This window comes from Xyrauchen texanus, chromosome 23 (genome assembly GCF_025860055.1).
Source record: "Xyrauchen texanus isolate HMW12.3.18 chromosome 23, RBS_HiC_50CHRs, whole genome shotgun sequence".
Taxonomy (NCBI): domain Eukaryota; kingdom Metazoa; phylum Chordata; class Actinopteri; order Cypriniformes; family Catostomidae; genus Xyrauchen; species Xyrauchen texanus.
The window spans coordinates 38,309,272-38,331,484 of NC_068298.1; the positions used below are offsets into that span (position 1 = coordinate 38,309,272).

Below are 22,213 nucleotides of genomic sequence, written 5' to 3' on the forward strand. Positions count from 1 at the left end.
AAAAGCTCATTACAGGGTAATTACCCCTCATTTCAGCCAGAGAGAGCAGTCTTGGCTGGGATAGAGATTCCAAGGTTTTTAGAAGTATATGTTTCCCCACATATAGAGGAAGGATATTGGATGAGATGTGGGATAGCTGGTTTTTGAGCAAAGCCTCGGGTGATAGGCTGAGTGTGTGAATGTGAGTGATGGCTTCATATTGACAGGAGATGCTGTGGCAACCTGTATTGTATTTTATTTTGTTTGTATGTGTGCACATGTGCAAGACTCCAGTTGTGTACACATGTGTCTCCAGGTGTGTGTGTATGTATGTATGTTTGATTTATGAGTGTGATTCTTACCCTAGGCAGATATTTGTTTGATGACAGAGTTGGATCTTTCAGGTGGATAATTGCTGGAGACTTGCTCGTGGAAATTGAAAACTTCACCTTTCAATGTAGCTCCAGGCTCATAGTATTCAGCTGTGTTATTTAGATAGATAGAGTAAGAGAGAGAGAGAGTTGGGCACCGTTGCATTGCTGGAATCATTGCATTGATAGAGATTTCTGGATTTATTTGAATTCACAAGCTCAATTTGATTTTGACTTTAATACAATGTACTTTGATTCTGATTCAGTGGGGTATATTTATATTATTAGTGTTGGGTGTAATCTGATTACAAAATAATCATTTACTGTAATCTAAGTACTTTTATAAGTCCAAAAGTAGTGCAATGTATCACATTTTTAATTAGTGTTATCTGATAAGTTATTGATTTTCAATATATTTTAGGTTTGTACTTTTTTTTTTCAATTGTACTTTTAGGTACATTACTTGGATTACAATATATTTCAAAATAATATTATTTGTCTAGAATCCAAAACACGAATTATGTCTATATAAAAGACACTAACAAGTCTTTGTAAGGACGAACATTGTGGTGCTTTGTAAGTGTGCATGTGGAGTGTGAGACTTATATAGATATTATTTTTAATATTTTGAGAAAAAAAATATTTGGGAGGTGTTGCAATTAAAGGAATTAGTAGTGATTACTTTTACCATGATGTAATATATAGTGTAATCTGATAAAGTAACAGTAACTTAACCAACACTGGTTATAATGTCAATATTGCATTTACAGATTAAAGAAATTCTCTCTCTACTAATGCTTTTAATCATACAGGGGACCCTGTAACTTGGTATATCATAAAAATATTAATTAATAAAAATGAACAGGGCCCAAAGTATGCAGTTGATTTGGTGAGAGGTTGTTGGAAACGGACTGTTAATCTATGAACATGCACTAGATTGTCGGCTTTCCCTGTTGTCTCGGTGTTCGACGGGGGAGAATAGGGTGGCAGACGCTGCAAGCAGGTTCCCCAAGGAAGTTGAGGACCCTCCCTTACATTTTTGTTTGAGAGTTCACTGCAAATATGCTGCAAACTTTCTGCAAATTTGCCACAGATCATTTTCACATGTAAATGAGCTTTGTGTAAAACTTGTGTCAAATTGTCAATTGTTGCAAAAGGTTTGCCTGAAGTTCACCACTTCCGGTGAAGATCTGCAAACTTCTGGCAAACATTTGCAGTGAATCACAAGCTCATTTGCATGTGAAAATATCGAGCTGCAAATTTGGTATTTCAAATAATCAATACAACCTAAATTGAAGTAAACTTTAAGGTATTGAAAAACATTTATCTAGGGGTTTAATCGATAACGGGATTGTTCAAATGAAGTCCACGATTTATGGGAAAATATGATTTACCCAGCTCTAGAACTTTGATTAATTACTGTAATATGTTTAGTGTTTAAGTAAAAAAGTTGTGTTTTGTAATGCATTACATTTTAAATGCATGTGAGTAATCCATTGGTTGAGTAATGTTGTTGGGACGGGTCAAAGTGGGTTGCTCTAAATTTGATTGTGCCACAGAGACAAGCATTTACAGTTGTTGAGAAAATGAACCTCTGAATACTTACTAGTAAGCTGGAATAGAAAGAAGTATTTTAACACAGAAAAAGTTATATGCTGCAACTTTAAAACATTATTTGTACCTCTGTTTGCATGTCTGTGATGGCTGAAGTGTCAATAACAAATCATTTTATGGTAAAAATGTGGTGTTGAGTGTATGGCTTGAGTACAACAATGAAAAAGAAGTATAGACAATAGACACAAGCATAGAAGTATAGACATTATTCATTATTCGGAAAAACAAACTTTTCTATCAAAAGTGTTTAGGAAGTAACTTACAAGTAAATTATTTAGTAATGCGATTACTTTTTCCATGACAGGAGTAGGGTTTGATGTGTATGTGAATTAGGAATGTAATCTTTTAGAGAAGTGATCAGTAATTTGTATTGGATTACTTTTTGAGTAACCTACCCAACACTGGTAATGAACAGCGTTTCATGTGACTTTAATGTCGTAACATTTAAAAAGACATGCTTTTGTTCCTGTAGCTGAACTGATAGAGCATGGCACTAGCAATGTCAAGGTGATAGGTTTGATTCCCAGGCAATGCATGAATTTAAGGAATGTAAAGTGTCGTACAAATGCATTAATGTAATGTAGTTGTTCTAGCATTATTACTTATATCTCTCCACCCTTGATCAACAAACCATTTGTTCTTGCTGGTTCCAGGAATCGCACCAGAGTTCGGCTGACTTCCGGTTCTACATCGAGAATCACACTCGAGATGACGTGAGCCGGAAACAGGTGCGGATATATCAGCTCTACAGCAGAACCACAGGAAAACACGTGCAGATCCTGGGCAAGAAGATCAACGCCAATGGAGACGATGGGGGCAAGTACGGTATGGGAGTGTTCCAGTGCTCTTAGATGCTTCAGCCAACTAGACTAAACCAACAAAACGCCCTTAACATCTGACTCAGAATTAGTTCTGTGTGCCACGAACCAATGAGCCTCATCATTTTTTTCCAAGCGAGCAACCATGGCAAGAGACAGTCAATACGAGAGCATATTACATTGGCCTACCAAGGCATTCTGTTCTTCTTACACAGCATACAAGATGGAAACCAATAACGCAGAAAGTACAAGATGAAAACAAAACAGGCTTACCTTAATACTAAAATGAGTGGAAGCAAATCATTTGAAGCTATATTTGTAGCTTGATGTTGCTATCCTTGTGAGGCACTCAAGATGAGCATTGGTCAGTCTATTACTCTGTTTTATAGTGTTTTAATGGTGGAGAATGTTGATTCACAATTATATGAGCTCACAAAAAATTACCCCTTTTTGTTCAAACTATTTCAAAGTGGGAAAATCCGCCTCAGAATCTAAATTCTAGAAGTGGCAACACCTTCTCTGGGTTTAGCTTTGAGAGCTGTATGTCCTTTGCCTGCAACTCAACCATTTCACTTTCAAGTGCACTATGATAGCAGGGTAGAGCTGTTCGATAGCAGGAGTCAAAGAGGACAAAGACAGAAGGAAGGGGTTGTCAATGAAATTGGAAATCTCAGCGTACTTCTTGATATCACTAAACCTGGAATAAAATTTTCGTCATCTCTTCCAGCACTTTGACAGATTCACTGTAGCTGAAGTGTCTCGATACCTCAGGGTCATTTGTCGTGACAGCTCTCAGTCTTGGGAAATGAACAAGCTCTTTGCCAGGTATATATAGTGCTGTTATTGTGTTCTGGATTGCTTGTAGTCAATTTTATATTTTACCTTTTCTTTTCCTTGGAGCACCAAGAATTGTGTGTTAAAGTGGCATGTGATGTTGGTCAGAAGAGCCAATTGTACAATCCACTCTGGGTCTTCCAATTGTGGCTCAGTTTTCCCTTTGCTGTCTGGACAACACCTGTCTCTTCCACTCTTTTACTTCTATAGAGAAAAACAAAGGAACCAATCACTGTTGTATACCACGGAAGAAAGAGACACGTCAGTGTTTGGAACATGAGTTTATTGTCATTCATCCGTATTATTGCATAAAGAAATATGCAACGAGTAACCAAATTTCTTCACAGACGTTTCTTATCTTAAAATGAAGTGTTGGATAGGAGGCTAGCTGAAATTTGATGGCTGTATTTTATCGATTTAAACTTTTGTTTGTTGATTGGTTGGTCACTATGAATAAATGTTCAATGAGAAGGAAAGTTGTCTGAGAGGCAGGGCAAGTGATTAAACTAAATAGGGTCAAAGTTGTATTTAAAGATGAAGAAAAATGAAAAACAAGGCCAACCCTGTTTGTGTTTTTCAGGGAATTTTATTAATGACAAACAACAAATCTACTAATTTAACTCTGATTCTAGAAGTGCAGCACATAAACGAAGCATTGCTTAAACATGCTGAGCTCTCCCTTTGTTTTTGAATGTTTAAACATATTAACTTTGACAGGACAGAAGTAACACAAGGGAGCACAGAATGTGTGTGTGTGTTAGAGAGAGAGAGTGTCATGGAGTTCACAGGTGCCAGGTGTGGGGATTTACCTGGATCTGCCTCCTCACGTGCTAGTACAACGCAGCTATGTTCAGTCAATGCTGCATGGCTAAACTAACACTCAGCATGCTTACATGCACAGCAATATGCTGAAAACTATCAAAAATCACCGGTTATTCTCTGCTTTTGACATCAAAGCGTAAACAGCCATGTGCACATCATTTGAACAAAGCTGATAAAGTCCTGGTAGGAACGGCATTAAAGGTCTTTACGTGCAATGCAACATCAGGGTAATGGGGAAAAATCAATGTGTGCTGATTAGTTTTTGCTTCAACCCTTTATGGCCTTACCCCGATAAAAGAAAAGCTATTGGCAACCTTTTTCCAAAATTACATTATACAGTATCGTATAGTGGCAGATCCAAGGTGAAATATCCACTGGGTGGCACTAAAAGCAAGTTAAATGTTCTCCCAAAAGATGAGGTTCCTAAAATTCATGCTCTACCGAGTTTTAAATCAACAAAACCTATATCCCTACCCTAAACCTAAAACCAATAAACCAAACCGATAATGTCATAAAAAGCAAAAACGTGATAATGAACAGTTGCTGAAGCATCCACATCATTTTGTTAAATCAATGTCTTCAGAAGTGATATGAGATGTGCGGGGGAGAAACAATCAATATTTAAATCCTTTTTTTACTATGTATTCTTCTCCCTGCTCAGTCAATCTCCACATTCACTTTCATATTCTTCTTGTGTGTTTTTGGTTATTCACGTTCTTCATGCATATTGCCCCCTACTGGACAGGGAGAAGATTTACTAGCAAAAACTGGACTTAACTCTTGATCTGTTTCTTACCCACACCTATGTGAGTGAATGTGAGAATTTTCATTTTTGGGTGAACTATCCCTTAATGTTCATAGGAGTTAAAGACACCTCATATAAAGTTGGTCTGAATATCATGCAGATTTGGAACATGTGGGTGAGTAAATGATGATAGAATTTGATAAATGAACCCTTCAGCAGAACAACTTACATACAAAAACAGCTCAGCAGCCAACCAAATTCTTAAAATTGAAAACATTCATAACCTGTTTATTTTTTGGGCTACATTACCTAATGTAACACAACAAAAACTTCAGATGATTGACACAGCAGACCAGTGACATTTTGTCACTCACTAGCATTATTTTAACAAAGATTTAAATAAAACACTATACAAGAAGAACTACAAATCCAAAGGAGTAACAGGATTACCCAGGTACAGAAATTCATGACTGAAGGTTTATGGAATTACGTCTGTAATGGAATTTTTATGCTGAGTTGCTCTGACTGACACAAATGAGTGCAAGAGTGGAATATAAACATGCTTGTATCAGTCTGCAAAGTGAAGTGTTTATCTTCACTCTCCCCTTCTCACACTAGCACTGCTGGGGTAAGCTGCATATCAGTTTTGTGGTTTTTGTTTTGTTTATACTTTGTTACATTTTGATTAATGATGGTCCAGGTTGGACGTTATAAAGGAGAATATATATTCTTAGGGATGTTATTAGCATATCTGAGATTATTGTATGTTCTGTACTGATTCCAGGAAAATATTTGCAGAATGGATTTTAACCATGATGAAATGTGTTAAACACAGCTGACTGTATGATATTCTTATTGGTATTCATATTAGCCCAATATGCCCAAAGTCTCACGAGAACATGTAATCTTTTAAACGAGATGGCGAAATCATAAGATATTTTACGGCTTGGCTTGTACAAAAAGGTGTTACTTTTATTCCCATAGAGACCAATCAACAAACAATTTCAAAACGATACAGGCATCAAATTTAGCAAGCCTCCAATTCAATACTTTATTTTAAGAAAGGAAACATCTGTGAATAAGTTTGGCTACTCATTCCACATACAGTATATTTATGCAACATAAATGACTGATTTACTTCAACTTCCCTCGTCTCGTTCAAAACCCAATGTTTTTTGTTTTTTCGATGGTACACAGCAGTTATTTCCGATTAAAATCATGATTAGGTTTAGGTTTGGGTTGGGGGTTAAACGTGAGCCAACTCATTCAATATCTAACGATTTCTCAATCTCATGCTATTATCTGGCTCCATCCTGACATGGAACGCCACTTTTCCTGAACATCCGCCCTTTCTGTATGGTGACTGAAAACTGCACAACTCAACCAAATTAGCAGAGTGAATACAAGCAGAAAACATGGAATAAAGCCACAACACAACGAAATGAACAAAATAAATATTTTTTTAAGCACTGTATTTTAAGTCATTTGGCAGTATGACTCAATGCATGAGAGATCATGAGGCTGCTCGGAAGATGCAGAGAGCTGCTCGTCCCACTACAAGAGTTTGCCGGTCACACTTGTGATGCTGAACGTTTCTACCAAAGCACTTTGCTGTCCGAACGGGGGCTGCAGCTTGCATATAGCCCATTTTTGTGGGTGCAGGACACTTTTTAGGAGCTGCTGGTATGCAAGAATAGCTGCAGGTGCTGTGACGTCATTTTCGCATCATGGTTGGTACTGATTTGAGTTATATGCATTAAGAGTTTTAACAGAAGAATGAATGTAAGTGCTGTTGTTATAAAATTATAAGCTTCACATTTCTGCATTGAACCCCTTCAAAAATTGGCCCAATAATGTTTGTGGTAATCAACATTATGCAACACATGCTGTTGATTGAGCTGAGCTGGTATTGAACCCGGAATATTCCTTTCAGGACAAATAAGTAGAGCATTTTTATAACTATTAGTATATAGTCTTATTTATTTCATCATGTTGTGGCTTCAATTTATGTTGTAACTTAATTTCAAGGTGTTGTGGCTTGATTTCATTGTATTTTCTGCTTTTAATTGCTTTGCAGATTTGGTTGTGTTGCGCACCCCTCAGCCACTGTATTTCTGCCATTGGTCGACAAACAGATTGTTCTGCACCAAACACATGCTATTGGTTGACCCAGTGTTGCTGTGCCTAGCTGGTTGGGATGCTCAAACCAACAATACTTTGATAGCGCCACAGACAGTATTTACACTTTTTGGGGAAATCAACCTATTAATGGCTTACTTATAGTTGATTCTGCACATTAAACTAGGATAGGAGAACATATTTTAACACTGAAAAAAACCACCACCTTAGTTTATTTCGTTTTTTATTATTTATTAACTTATTTATTTGGGGAAGGATAGCATCCTTATAATCCATCTGTTTTTATATTAATAAGCTACACCAAAGAACTCTCTGAAATCGCCTGGTACAAGTTATGCACAGATGTGATTTTTAAGTACAGGTAAAGTTCATTTAAACACAGGAAGATGTAATCTTGTAAACTTTCTTTTCCCAATCAGAATCATATCCTATCCTCTTTGTTTCATACTAAAGCTTCAGATTTCTCAAGCATATCATTTAAAACAGCATGTTTTTGTAAAGGGACCTTCGCTCAGGAGTGGGAACTTTCCCACCCTCATTTGATCTCAAGTGCCATGCCTGGACTGGCCGCTCTCATATTGCCCCAGGCTGTTTTGGAAGGGGACAGTTTTGGTGTTGCTCTCTAAGCCTCTCTGCTTTGAGCACCTTTGAATAGCCCAGTGTGTTAAAAAATGGCTCATCCTAACTTTTTGATTGAGTGAGCATGAACTAAAGGCAAGTGGAAACCCAATCCCCAGGGATCTGAACTGCTCCAAGGAGATTGGCAGGTTTCTTCACCCCCCCTTCAGAGAAAGGATTCTTAACAAAGGTGGCTACAGAGGGAGAATGCTTGGGGTGTGAAGGATTGTGAGGGAGCACCTTGCTGTAGTGTATGACGAATCCTTGAATTTTTCACAGAGCTTTTATTTATTTATTTTTAATAGTTGGCAAATTATATCTACTTTTTAATGTACTTTTATCGTTCAAAATATAAAATTTGTTTATGAGTAAAATCAACATAACTTATACAGTAGAACAAATACAACAGTAATGTATAGGTATTTTAAAATTTTAATAATAATAATAATAATAATAATATATATGTGTGTGTAAAAAGATTTTTTTGGGGGGCTTTTTGTCATGAAAATAATATCAATCAAACGTGCAATTTCTTAATGCTACCCAATTAAGGCTTCTTTGTCTGTAAGCATAACATAATATGTCATTTTGTCATCTTTCTTTTGTTTCTGGGGTGAAATATGACTGGGGCATGTTCTTGACAGGTTTTGTGAGATAGTATTCATTGCTGGATATTTACATAGTTTCATCCTCTGATTAAAAAAAAATGTGTATAACATTTTAAGTAAAGAATGTTTTTTTCTTCTTCTTGCAGCTCTACTTGTTGTTGAGACAGAAACATTTGGGAGTCGCATTCGAATAAAAGGGAAAGAGAGCGGATATTACATCTGCATGAACAAGAATGGCAAAATTATTGGAAAGGTAAGTTTGATTTGAACATTTAAGAAAAAAGGGGCCAGGATTAGCCATGTCCAATTGTAACATTTTCCTGTAGCAGGAATGTACAGACAACTGAAGCTTTTAAGGAAAGGGTTGGGGTTTGGGTTAGGGCTCACGGTTAATCAAATATAATTCCTGTTAACTGTATTAAATCATTAACAAAAAAATACAATTCGCTTTTGGTGCGGCACTCTGTGGACATTTCTCCCAGAAACTGGAGCTCACATGTGTTCATAAATTCAACAACACTTCCAGCTTCAGCCACTGGGGGCAGTGATCCCAGTTTCAGTAAGCACAGAGCAATTTCAGCTGAAAAACTTTCGACCTAGTGTCGCTAAATTCACTGTAGAACATTATCATGTGTCTTGGTGGACCACATTGGGTTTCAGAGGCTGTGTTCATACCACAAGTTAAAGTGCTCAATAGATTTTCAGCTCATTATTATACCTATATAATGTAATTGTAGCTTGGCTTTGTCCACTTAAATCAGACCACAATTGGATTCACAATTGCATTGTGAAGGGTTGCCATCTTTTCAGCACTTGACACAATGCATTCAAAACGGAAAATAGGCCAGATACCAGCCAAAATTCGGGACATCAAGAATAATATGGAACAATTGCCAACCCTAGTGTTGCTAGAAAAATAGGTGATGCATGACAAAGGTGAACATTAATAAATACATTGATGGACAAAAGACAAAGAACAGAAACTTTTTTAAAAGGTCACCAAAAAGGTAAAAAAAAGCGGGATCCACTTACTGGACAATGGAAGTCCCACATTCATCCGCAGCATGAACTAAGCTAGTGTTTTTGGTTCCCTTGTGTATGCTTGTGACTTTAAGCATGAGTTGTATTGAGTTGAAATGTATTATTGCAGTTATGCATATGATTACTGGTGAATTGTGCTCCAAGGGTGTAGCAACGTTTACCGAACATCAACTTTCTATGATGTATGAGTTTGTAGCTGGGACCAATTTTGGAAATACATTTAGAAAACCACTGCTACAGCTACTGTAACCAAGTCATGATGGATACATAATGGAGCCAGTCATCATTCATTTTAATACCATCTATTCAAAAATAAAAATGAAATATTGAGGTATGCTGTTTTGAGGTAAAATCGTCCTTTTTTCCCCCAAACATTCTGCCATACCTCAAACAAATCTGAAGTGGAAAGGATAACACCCCCTACATTTTGCCTTATGTAGTATATTCCATGGTTCACTTGGCACGCATACAACTGACCATAAATTCCAGAGAGGAACACAATTATTGTGTCATGTTGGTAGAGTGGATGGCCTTTCTTTATAGAACATTACACTTTGTAAGTTTAGTAGGCGCCCTGTCATAAAATGTTATCAGTCAATGTGTGGAATACAGAGCAACTCAAAAGCAGTTCTTTCAAAAGGCGTTCACACCATGTCCTGATGTAAGGAAGGGGCTAGGAGGGGCATTGTCCAACTCCACCCCCCCGTTCAAATGGTGAAATAATAAAAAGAGAATCAGTTGCCCACCCGAGTACCGGCCCTGATTTAGATATACGGTGAACGTAAACCATAGGCATTACAGGACATTAAGCCCTTATGTACCATACATAGATACTCTCTGGGTTTAGTTAAGCATATGACTGTAGTCACTGGCATTCCTATATTATGACCAATCGAAACATAAGTTGAAGGTCTCGTCCAACAATGGTCTGACATTTTGTTTTATCCTCTATCCTCAGCCCAATGGGAATAACCAGGAGTGCGTCTTCGTGGAGGAATATTTGGAGAACAACTACACGGCACTGATGTCGGCCAAGTACAAAGGATGGTATTTGGGTTTCAATCGAAAGGGCCGACCCAAGAAAGGCTCAAGGACCACGCAGACACAACAGGAAGTGCATTTCATGAAACGCCATCCAAAGGGTAAAGTGGACCCTCTGGAGGAGTTCCGTTTCACAACGGTAACGAAACGGACACGAAGGGCACGGCGTTTAAAATCCAACCCAAAAACTAACTGAATCAGTGAGGATGAGTATGCACTGTTCCCTAAGGATACCACAAGCTTCTTGCCGTACAACACCGTAAAGACCAGTCTTATGGAAGAGGACACAAGTAAAAAAAAAAAAAAATGGCTATCGGAAACGAGACAAGAAGCTAAACAAAAAAGTTCAAAGATGTTTTATTTTTATATTTCAGAAGTGTCAAGTTTCTCCCACCTGTTGAATGTTTATGGGTTTTTCTAAATCTAAAATTGGTGTCTGTTATTTTATTTATACTGGATTAACTAAGGATGGCATACATGGAACTAGTGTCTCATGCTATGACACGTTTACAGCAGAAGGCATCCTGTTAAAACTCTGGAATAACGACAAGAGTAAACCGCACCTCCTGGGATACCTTTTATTTTCTGAAAACAGGGATCCAATATTTTCCACTGGAATGGGTTGTCATGGAGATGCAACAAGAGAGTGATAACATAATCATGTGACCTTTACAGGCCTCCATAGGTAAACGTCAATCTTTGAGTGCAATATTTTGAAGAACCGTGCTGTTCCTGTCCTTTCGGATGTTTTCCTGTGGGCCGCTGCTCTTCTGAGCAGACAACAGGCCCTTTATGGGTGAAATGTGCAGAACGCTCCGAGTACTATTTGGTTCCTGTGACATTTTGTATAATCTGTGAATCAGTTTAGATCGATATGCTTTGACCAGCCAGATCAGCTGTGGTACTAGTTCTTTTGAAAGACAAACGAGAAGCTTGGATATGAAGGGAATGGGAGAGATAAGAGAGGCATTTGAAATGGCGTATTGTAAAAAGGTTTCGGGAATTCCAATGGTCTGAATGCCCTCATCTACTTCACTAGTATGTAACGCACCATTGTGTACTTTAGCCAAATGCAGCCTACGTTTCAATGATGCCATAATTACGTGCTGATGATATTGTCACCCTGTGTCCTTTCTACAAACAACTTGGCTCCCAAAACATGCAAAGACAATCCTGCAAAATGCAAAAACCAGGTATATTGCAGTACTCTTAATTTCCATGACAGTTGACTGAGATTAATCTGAATACTTGCATGTTATTCAGCCAATGAATTCACACTGTCTGAACCAAAACCAGTTGTTCTAGTTGTCAGTTGTCTTCTTTCATACTTTGACCATGTACACACTGCAGTTAAATCTGGTAGGCAATCCTTTTTTGAGATGACAAACTCTTTCCATGTTTTCCAGTCATAATTTAGTGATATACTGTATGATAGTATTTCACCCTGTATCTGGCCCTCTGTCTGAAATGCTTAATTTTGACCTCAGCGTCTCCTTTAAACTTCAGTGTAAATGCCCAATGTTATGATTGACTAAACTCATGCAGTACCTTTGAATATAACTAAATGTATTTGAAACTCAGTCAAAAAAGAATGAACCGGCTCCACAACAATATAAAACTAAATTTCAGGGTTTACACATAACATACACCCAATTGCATCCGTTTCAAACCATTCAATCAATCACAGCAGCACCATCGACTATAAATGTCAAGCAGTCATAACATGTGAAAGATTTATGAATTGAGTTGGCTACTTACTGTTTTGCAGTCAGGTCCCCTAGTGTTTTTAACTGCCGCATCTTTCAATAAAAGTTCCTTTGCAAAGATTGAACCATATTGTGACTGGTTTACAAGCAATCCAATCTGAAATGAGCTGAAAAAACACATAATACACACTGAAATGTGCCGAACACACACAATGCAATCCACACTGAATTTTTCTAAACTCACATAATTACAATCCACGCTGAAGACATAATCCAATACAAGGTGAAACATGATGCACACACACACACATTATACTGCACTGATGCGAACAGGAACTTTGTTAAACTTCAGACACTTTTCCTGATGTTGGGATGCTTCAACAGGGGCCAAGCCAGAGATGCTGGTCTTCATAGGTGCATCTCACATCTGGTTACTCTGGCCGAGACGTGGTTCTCCCAGACAGTGGCAGCAAAGGAATGGAGCAGAACAGATACGGTTTTAAAAGTTGAACTTGTACGTCAAAAGGCCAAAGAACTAGACTCCAGTTGCATGCCGCATATTCTTTCAGGTGAAATCTTTGCCACTCACATTTCAAAATATCAGTGAAATGTTGCTATGGTTATCAATATATCAAGAATTGCAATTTTGAGCGTAACTCTTGTGTTGCACACACACACAAAACTGTATTTTAAATCAGATTTTCACTCCCAAAAGTATGCAGTGTGTACATGGCCTTACTCTGTTCTAGAATTGGTTTCTAGAACTTTCTCTAATGGTTCAGACACAGGTGCACAATGTCTGTGGGTCCGAGATGTTCTCGAAAACTAACTGGAGTGGAATTCCCTTCTGCAGATGTTGGACTCCAGCCACTAATGTTGAGGTCTACTCTCCATATGGGTATAGCTGTAGTAAACACACATCTATATACTCATTGTATGTCAGACTTTACTAATAACCATAGCACACCTACAAAATCTGTATGCAAAAATAATTTTATTACTATTATAAAATATTTATTGCCTTTCTCTGTAAATATGACTTGAATTTATTTTACCTCTGTTAATAACAAAAAAAGAGGACTATATATGGAAAAATTAATAAATTTATGTGTCGTCTTATGTGGTTTTCTGTGGCATTCATATATGTGGACTTGTACTATATACAGTATATACATGTATGTATGTATATATATACAAATATTCAGATAATTAAAATACATTCTTGTGGCAGAAGAGTTAATCATTGATAAGACAGTACAAAAAGTGGCTTTAGAATACAATGTATTGTTTATTACAATATTATTGATCATAAGTCAATCATTGGCACACAGTTCACAGCAATCCATTACACAAGTGAATTTGTCAATCAGTTGGAGATTTATTATGAGGGCTTGTTTAAGAGCCGTCAATTTCAACAAGCATCAGACATGCTTGTGTAGCGTCTCGGGTAAACATAATCATAAACATAAAATGTTTAGTTCACTGTTTCAAGTTAAATATAGCTTAATATTTAGAACACATCTTGAGATCTCTTAGTTCCAATTTGTGCTCCATCAAGTGTTTTGAACGCAAGAATGCAACAAATGTCTGTTTTGTGCTGTCTGGATGTTTTCTTCACTGTATAAACTGCGTGTTGTCACAAAGCTGAAATTTCAATTACTGCCCTCTGAAGTAAACAGGTGGTACTACAAGCTTGCATTTCTCATGAATCTTCCTTATTACAATAACACGTTATTTTTAATAGAATTAATCGCACTGAATTAACGCATTAAATCAACAGCCCTAATATATATATATATATATATATATATATATACACATATATATATATATATACACACACACACACACATACATACAGGGTTGGGAGTGTTACTTTTGAAATATATTTCACTACTGATTACAGAATACATGCTGTAAAATGTCATTTGTAACGTATTCTGTTAGATTACTCAAGGTCAGTAATGTATTCTAAATACTTTGGATTACTTCTTCAGCACCGGTAGATTTTTTCACTTGTTTTGACTATAAAAACTCTACCAGTACAGTAAAACAAAATACACATGTTAAAAATACATTCTCTGAAAAACCTGAATATCTTATGCAGTGTTAATTCTAAAACAAGATTAATAGATATTTTTTACAGGAAAACAATACAAAAATTATTATCAAGAATATGGTTTTTGCCCTAATATCAAAGGTCTTACTAGAAAAAAAGAAATTATGATCCAATGTACATTTTCTTGATAAGAAAATATGACCGTGTCTGGTAAAAATGGATAGAAATAGCATTTTGGCTTAGCGTAAAGCTGACAATTTACACAAGGATTATTTCTATTTCTTCTGCTCCAAACTTACTTCAGACGTACTTCTCTGTCTGCTCGTATGAATGTACCACATCATAAGAAAGTATTTCACCGCTGTTCAAATACACTTTGGATCATCATTTATATGTAGAAATGTTTTCCTTCTGAAAGGACCAAATATTAAATTAAACAAATGACAATAAAATGCAAAGTAATCTCTCCAGTAATCTAATTACCAATGATTTAAATTGTAACTGTAGTGGAATACAGTTACTTATATTTTGTATTTTAAATACACAATCTCGATACATTTATTCCGTTACTCCCCAACCCTGTATATATATATATATATATATATATATATATATATATATATATATATATATATATATACTTTAATTAATATAGTTAAAAAAAACTCAAAAATGAATGTACAAAATATGAAAATTTATTTGTAATCCTTGCAGATTTGGTGGTCTAACTTAACTGAAGACCCGAGACTCAGTATTGCGAAAACAAGTGACTCTTGTCACTTGTTGCACAAAGAAAGTGCTTCTGGAAGGTGTGTCTACCAATCTTGAAATACGTTTAGCTACAGGAAGTTAAACAGGTGTCCATGTGCTTTTATCTGCCATCCACATTGCCAGCATTACATACTATGCTTTGTCCAACACAAAGTGCATGAATATGTTCTTTAAAGGTTGTAACTAGTACGTCTCCTGACTGTGCTAAACGCAGTGCACACTGGACCTGAGGGAGTTGACTTTTGAGACAGGAGTAACAGTAGATCATTTGCTGCAGGAAGTCGACATAAGATGGAGAGGTGAATTGCACTGTGGAAGTTATAGACACAGTCCAGAAAATGTGTCATGGGGAAGTTATGAGGCATTTAAAGACAGTGAAGAGTTTCTCAGACAACAGGGGGATTCAAGGATCATTTAGATTCAAGGTTATATCAACAGAGCCCCTCCTTGGTTTTACATATTACCGCTTTTATGAAAGAATGCTCAAAGAGAAAGTTCGAAAAGGTATTAAGGTCAATGGAACTATTCCTTTTCCAAATGGATTTCCAAAACTCCTGGTATGAAACCTTGTTCTGGGAGAAATTACTTTGGCGGATGACAGCGCGCTCATTAGACAGTCTGCATTAGCCACTAGAGAGAATTTATTCTAATTCTCAATGTGTCAATAACAGACTCAAAGGTGAAACCAAGACCTCTGAAACAAAACTCCAAACCCGCCGTCAAAGCCCTGGTACATTTTTTAAACACACACTCTTTCTGTACCTCTCCCCCTCCGTGTGTCTTGAAACTGTTAGGAGTCTTCTTTTTGGCAAAGCACTTTGAGACTTCTCCCTTTAAAGAGGAGGATAAGGAATGTAGGGTAAGATGTCTCATAATGTTGTGTTCTGGAATGATGTTTACAGCAGTAGTCAAGCTGAAAGATGGCCGTTTTGAGGAAAAAATGCCTTTTGTTTAACTTCTCACTGATGTTATCAGAGGCTCCGCAGCATAGCCACCTACAGCGCGGGGAGACCAGGGGATATCAGCTAATTTAGATGTCTGACGGATTTTCGTTCTTTTCCCATTCGTATTATTGCTTCCTTTAGGCTGAATAATAGAGTGCTATATTTCTTTAGATGGGTGTCCCCTCCAAGCTTGAACTACTCAGAGCAGATGGATCAGACGGAGAAAATCACCAAGTGTACTGTAGACACAGAAGTCCATCAGAGTCTGATTTTGTTTAAAGCATCCATATTTTAGGTTCAAATATAAAAGGGAAAGTGCATATCTTTTTATACAGTCCTATTGCATTAAAAAATAATTTTTGAAATGACTAGAAATCTATATAGCCTTTAGGGTGTAGTATTTACATATTTAATGAATTCTTTCACCAATTTGGTGATGTTCAATGATGAGATTGCATGCTAGCAGAGTCTGTCTATACTCTATACAACACGGGAGAGTATTCTTCTTTTTGTTTAGTGAATGTGATTCAAATCATTGATATATTGTGATCTTTGATGTGCTTTCTGTAAAGTTCGGACTCGGTTGTTATCCACATCAGAACGTCAAGTATCTTCAAGATCTAGACTCATTTGAGAGGTAGAATAAAGGTTATACAGCACTCACGTATTTATACGCGTAAACATGCTCTGATACCATCTGACACATGAATGTCACTGCGTAAACCTTCAGAAGGTGAAACTAAGTAAAATTTTAGCTGGCTCTAATTGTTGCCATCTGTCCCAGTGGTACTTGTGGTTTTGGACTCTATACAGACACCCAACGTCCTGCATACTAGAAGTTTGTTTACTAATGCTTCATGCCGAATAAGGTTTATCTTAGGTTTATTTTGGTTTATGGTTTATCTTCTGTTTTGCTACATTTAGTCTGTGTTTATATCCGTCTCATAATGCACACATCCCTATAATGGGCATTCTTGTATTCTCTCCAAACTGATATTCACACATTTTTGAGTGCTGTATTGTGACCGCACAGCCGCGGCTCATGAGCTCCCTGCCGTCTGAACACTGCATTGCGCTCGCGCTTGCCATTTGATCACACCGCTTATCCATGATCCTCACAGTTAGAGCTACAGGTCATAGTGGATAGTTTCATGACTTCAGCAGGGGCCTCTTTATTTTTTTTAATCTATTTATCTTTTCTTTTCACTTGCACTCATTCTGTTCGGACTGTCTGATGGATCACACTCCTGTTTATCAATGTTATACATCACTCTGGACTATACCGTTGACCTAGGCTGTGTTGCTGTTTGTAGTTGAGTTTAATGTTTTATTGTTTGGTTTGCTTGTTTTGTTTACATGTACTTTTATATTTAAGCATTGGCTGATAGGGCTATATAAAGTAAACAAGTTATTATTATTGTCAGTATTAGTTGTAGTAACTCAGTCAATTGCATGACAGTGTCATGTGCTGTCAATATGGCAGCACCCATGAGTGGGCGACCCGCTCGATGTAAAATTAAACAGCTGTTATTGGGCTTCTGATATGACTGGAGTCTTCATCTAATGGAAGTGTACATCATTTTCAACATTTCAAAACAATGCTATTTATGTCTTTAGGTGTAAAACTAATTATTTAGCCAAATCATACTTTTTGCACCTTTAAAATCACGTTATTTCCTAATGTGATTACTAAACCACAACATCTGTGATTTAAAGAGATTAACATATAGTTTGCATGTGCTGCACACTTCAAAGTGAATGTGTGAAGCTGGCTGCCCATACATGGTAAACCCTAAATATCTACTGTATATGGAAACACATAATGAGGATTGCACTATGTTTGTTGCTGATGACAGCAAGCTTTTCTGGAGGTGAAAAGCTACCATTAAAAATACACCGAAACGGAGAAGGCCTCACTCCAAAATAGAAGCTCAATTTTATAAAAAATTAAAATAAGTATGACAGAAATATATCTCTATAGTATGTAATATTCACTGTAATGTTAATACTACTACTTTATTTGACCAAAAATAGCTCCAAAGTTGTATTTTGGAATGTGCTGTGCAGTTCTGTATAAAAGCACTTTTTTTTTTATAAAAGTAATACAATATTATGGTAAAAAATACATTTTAATGATAAAATTGAAATAAACTGGTGAATATGGAATTCAGGGAAAAAAGTAGTAAAGAAAAGAAAGTATAATTTCTCATACATGTTCTCCAAAAAATGGTATCAGGACATCCCTATAAAAAGATAATTCATGCATAAATAGAACATCACAGAATTATCAATAGTCAGTGAACTATGACTACTAAACTAAATAGATTATGAATAATAACAAACGATATAGTTAATTAATAACATGGTTGTTCAATTTATGTCTATGTGCTGCATCATTATTGCCACTATCCTTAACAAAATCTCTCAATTTGTATTTTGTTGCTTCTCTACTTACATCAACCTCATAATAGGAAGTAAATCTAAATAATTAAAATACCAAAAAAAAGATTGACTGATATGGGTTTTTTAATGGCCAATGCCGATGCAGATATTGAGAGAGCAGGTTAGCCGATATATCACACAATTTAACAAAGTAAAAAACATAAACATAAAATTGCTAAAAATTAATAAACTCTTATTAAGAACTATATTTAATCAATTTCACACTAAACTTTAACTTATAATAATATCAAATAAAATAATATTGTATTTTAAATGGTAGATAGCAGTTTATTTTGATTTCTGTTTAGTCATCACATTTTTTTCGAAGAAAGAAAAATTGTTCATATATTAAGGAGGAAATAACACTACACTCAGTAGTCCAGCAACCATGGATGGCATGTGTGCATTAACAATCGCATTTACTAAAAAATACAGAATCAAACCAATTGTACATACAGTACATAGTAAGACATTTATTTAAAGTGCTTTTACTTTAGACCTGCTTGAGCGCGTGAGTGCAACTTCAGAGCGAGCATCAATCTCATGACAGTTTAAACGGCCTGGATCGCCTGCTTGGATTGTCATGGACTGACCATAATAATTTGTGAATCAGAGAAACTTTTGATCCTGATGTTTTGATTCTGGCTGATCGAATACGCGCTTCAGAGGAAGATATTAGATGAGCGCTCGATGGGGGAAAAACGCTGGATTTTCATGAGGTTCATGAATTACATCTATTTAAACGAGATATCTGCATATTTGCAGATGGTATATAATACAAGTTTTATTGATATTTGCCTTTTATCATTAGACAAGTTAAAATTTACAGGAAACTGATGAGGAGAGAAAGGGAGAATGAAACATGCGAGTAATTTAACATTATGAGCTCAAATGCGTCTGTCAGGGCTCTGATATGTGGATATGTTTAAATGAGACTGTGTTGCACATGGTCTATTATTGTAGTAATGCGATGGCACATAACAACAAAACAAACCATGACTGGTCGTTTACATGTCTCAGTCACTTCATATGCAAGCAGGCAATTCTCAGCACCCTCAAGAAACAAATCGGCCTAACTGTAAATTTTATTGGTCGATGCGATAATTAAAAACTTCCGAATATCGGCGATATATCGGTCGACCACTAAAAACAATGGTAATAATAAATTATACAACAACAAACTGAAATACATTCATGCAACAAACACAATCAAACAAAATAGCCCTGTAATAATACTGTAGCTCTTTTTGAAAGACTGGTCGAGACTGCATCCTAGTCATCATGGAACCTCTTAAGTGACTGATTTGGAACAGGTACTCCACTTGCAAAATTCCCCACACGTTCCAAACGGGAGACTTAGCTTGCAGTTGATCAATAGCATTTGATATTCGCATGTGGCTAAGCTAAAAACACAATACTCCAACAAACATAAAAATACAGGGGGTTATAGGGTTAATGGGGTTCACAGTGGGTGGCTATCAGGAGCTTGGCGTAATAGATCAGGGCCTCCCTTGCAACGCCACTGCTTTCTACACATTTTCCAAAATGTTTCTGTGTACTTTTCAGTGCTGTTGCTGCTGGGCCTTTATTTTTTCCCACGCCGGCCTTTTTTATTGTGTAACAGATTTCAGATAACCCTGCTCCTAAATGGCACCTAATGAAACACAGAGTGTGATTGATCGCTTTACGTGTCAGTTAGATGGTTTTGGAAAAGAGCAAATAAACCTGATAATGCCAACACAGCCCATGAAACTTTCCTGTGTCATTTTCTAGCTTTGCATTCTTTATCCCTAGCTTTCAGTCAACCAAACATTCTACAAGGAAATGGCACAGTTTACTTTGAGTACTGACATTCAAAATGTGTTTAACTCAAGACTCCCCTCTGCTTTCATCCTCTGGCGTAACCTTTGATCAGCGAAGGATGACCCTGGAATTGACCCAATATGGTAAAATAAAACACAGAATCTCTCCATGACCACTCCTTTCAAGACCAGCTCTGTGAACTCACCACAGTGGACCGATAGCTATTCATAGGCAAAAGAAAAGCTGACTCCATCATGGACACATCAGCAGTGCATGACTGTCTACAGACACTGCTTCGCCTTCGTTTAGCTGACCATTATTTAGCCTTTTTAAAATACTGCACTCATGGGTCAGCTTTCGGTAAAAACCATAAATAAGGATCATGTTTTCCACGCCTGGTGGGTGCCAGTCAGCACTTGTTTTCTTTCAAGAGTGACAAGCAGAAAATAAGGTGTATGCCACAGCACGGCGGTCACTGTTGCGCAGAACTTTTCTCAACGGTTGGGTTAAAATTTGCTAGAAAGACACAGGGCCAAACGCTCCTCAGATTGCTCTGCTCAGCAACCACACACTTAATAAAGGGCCATGTCGACAGAAATTTGGTGGCCCTCTATTCTCGACACAGAACAACCTTTGTCTCCTTAAATATTACTTAACTTTGCCTCAGGGTTCTCAGGGGGAAAAAACTTTCGAAACCAAAATAAAGGTTGACCGCTAACATAATCCTAACTGTCACAGCTCTTAGTGTGTTATTTTTTATTTTTTTTAAACCGCTGAGACACCGCAAGCTTTCGTCTTCATTCTCAGTGAGTCTGACCACAATTGGCCTCCCTGCTCAAACCATGAAACATACAGAGAGTGTTTTGATTCTCTGCCTTTCTTAATAACCATTCACATAGGAATAGCAGATAAATGTTTTTATAGGATTACATATGTACCTATTTGCAACTATCCTAAGAAACACAGCTCAGATGTGCCTTATGAAAGTGAGGTATTCAAGATCTGAGGAGAACGGATCAAAAAGAACTAATATGGGGAAATAGAACATCTATATTCATAGAAATGTGTTTTTTTAGCATTCAATCTTCTATAATTTCTATGTTGAGTATCAGTCAACATGAAACAGCATTCACAACCCAGTTTGCATCCATGATGTTTATATCCCAGAATTGAGCCAGATTTGAATGCGAGTTTGCAGTTGGTTATGGAGGACTACTCCCCTCTTAAAACACCACCAGTACCCACTTTTGAGGAGGTTTTTAACCTGGATGTGGAGAGTGAGTTTCAACCATCACCATCGAGAACATCTTGCTGTATCTAGTTTAAACGCTTCTTTTTAGATCATCATTATTTGCCGTTATTGTTGTAACCAATATTACAGTGACATTAAAGGGATAGTTCACCATAAAGTAATGCAAATTAATTTCTTTCTTCTGCAGAACAGAAATTCATATTATTAGAAGAATATTTCAGTTCTGAAGGTCATCACAATGCAAAATCCACAAAGGCAGCATAAAAGTAATCATATGGACCATATGACTCCAGTGATTAAATCTATATATTCAGACATGATATGATAGGAGTGGGTGAGATACAGATTGATTTCTGAGTCATTTTTTATCATACATAGAAAAATAGCAAATGTGGACACACTGTGTCATCAAAGGATGTGAAACTCGGTCAGAATATGGTCAGTTTAGTGTTAAGAAATCAGCCTCAGGCAAGTCAGATGTGCATCATGTCACATGTCATCTGATAATAGCAATAATAGGACAGTTCTTTGTGTACACTTGTTGTCTAATTGCATGGCTTTTGCCCTATGTGGAAAATAAATGAGGGGTTGCGGGAACGGGAGCAG

At 36.8% G+C, this 22,213-nt stretch overlaps 1 protein-coding gene across 1 annotated transcript in view; it reads left to right on the top strand.

The window, feature by feature from the left end:
* The window catches only part of LOC127663529 (fibroblast growth factor 18-like), a 32,824-nt gene extending 18,929 nt beyond the window's left edge, over positions 1–13,895 (top strand). The window contains exons 3-5 of the mRNA XM_052155148.1: positions 2,618–2,789; positions 8,695–8,801; positions 10,548–13,895. Of these exons, the coding sequence (XP_052011108.1) occupies positions 2,618–2,789; positions 8,695–8,801; positions 10,548–10,826 (558 nt within the window). The 3' untranslated portion in view covers positions 10,827–13,895. The remainder of the gene's footprint in view (positions 1–2,617; positions 2,790–8,694; positions 8,802–10,547) is intronic.
* Positions 13,896–22,213: the final 8,318 nt, after the last annotated feature.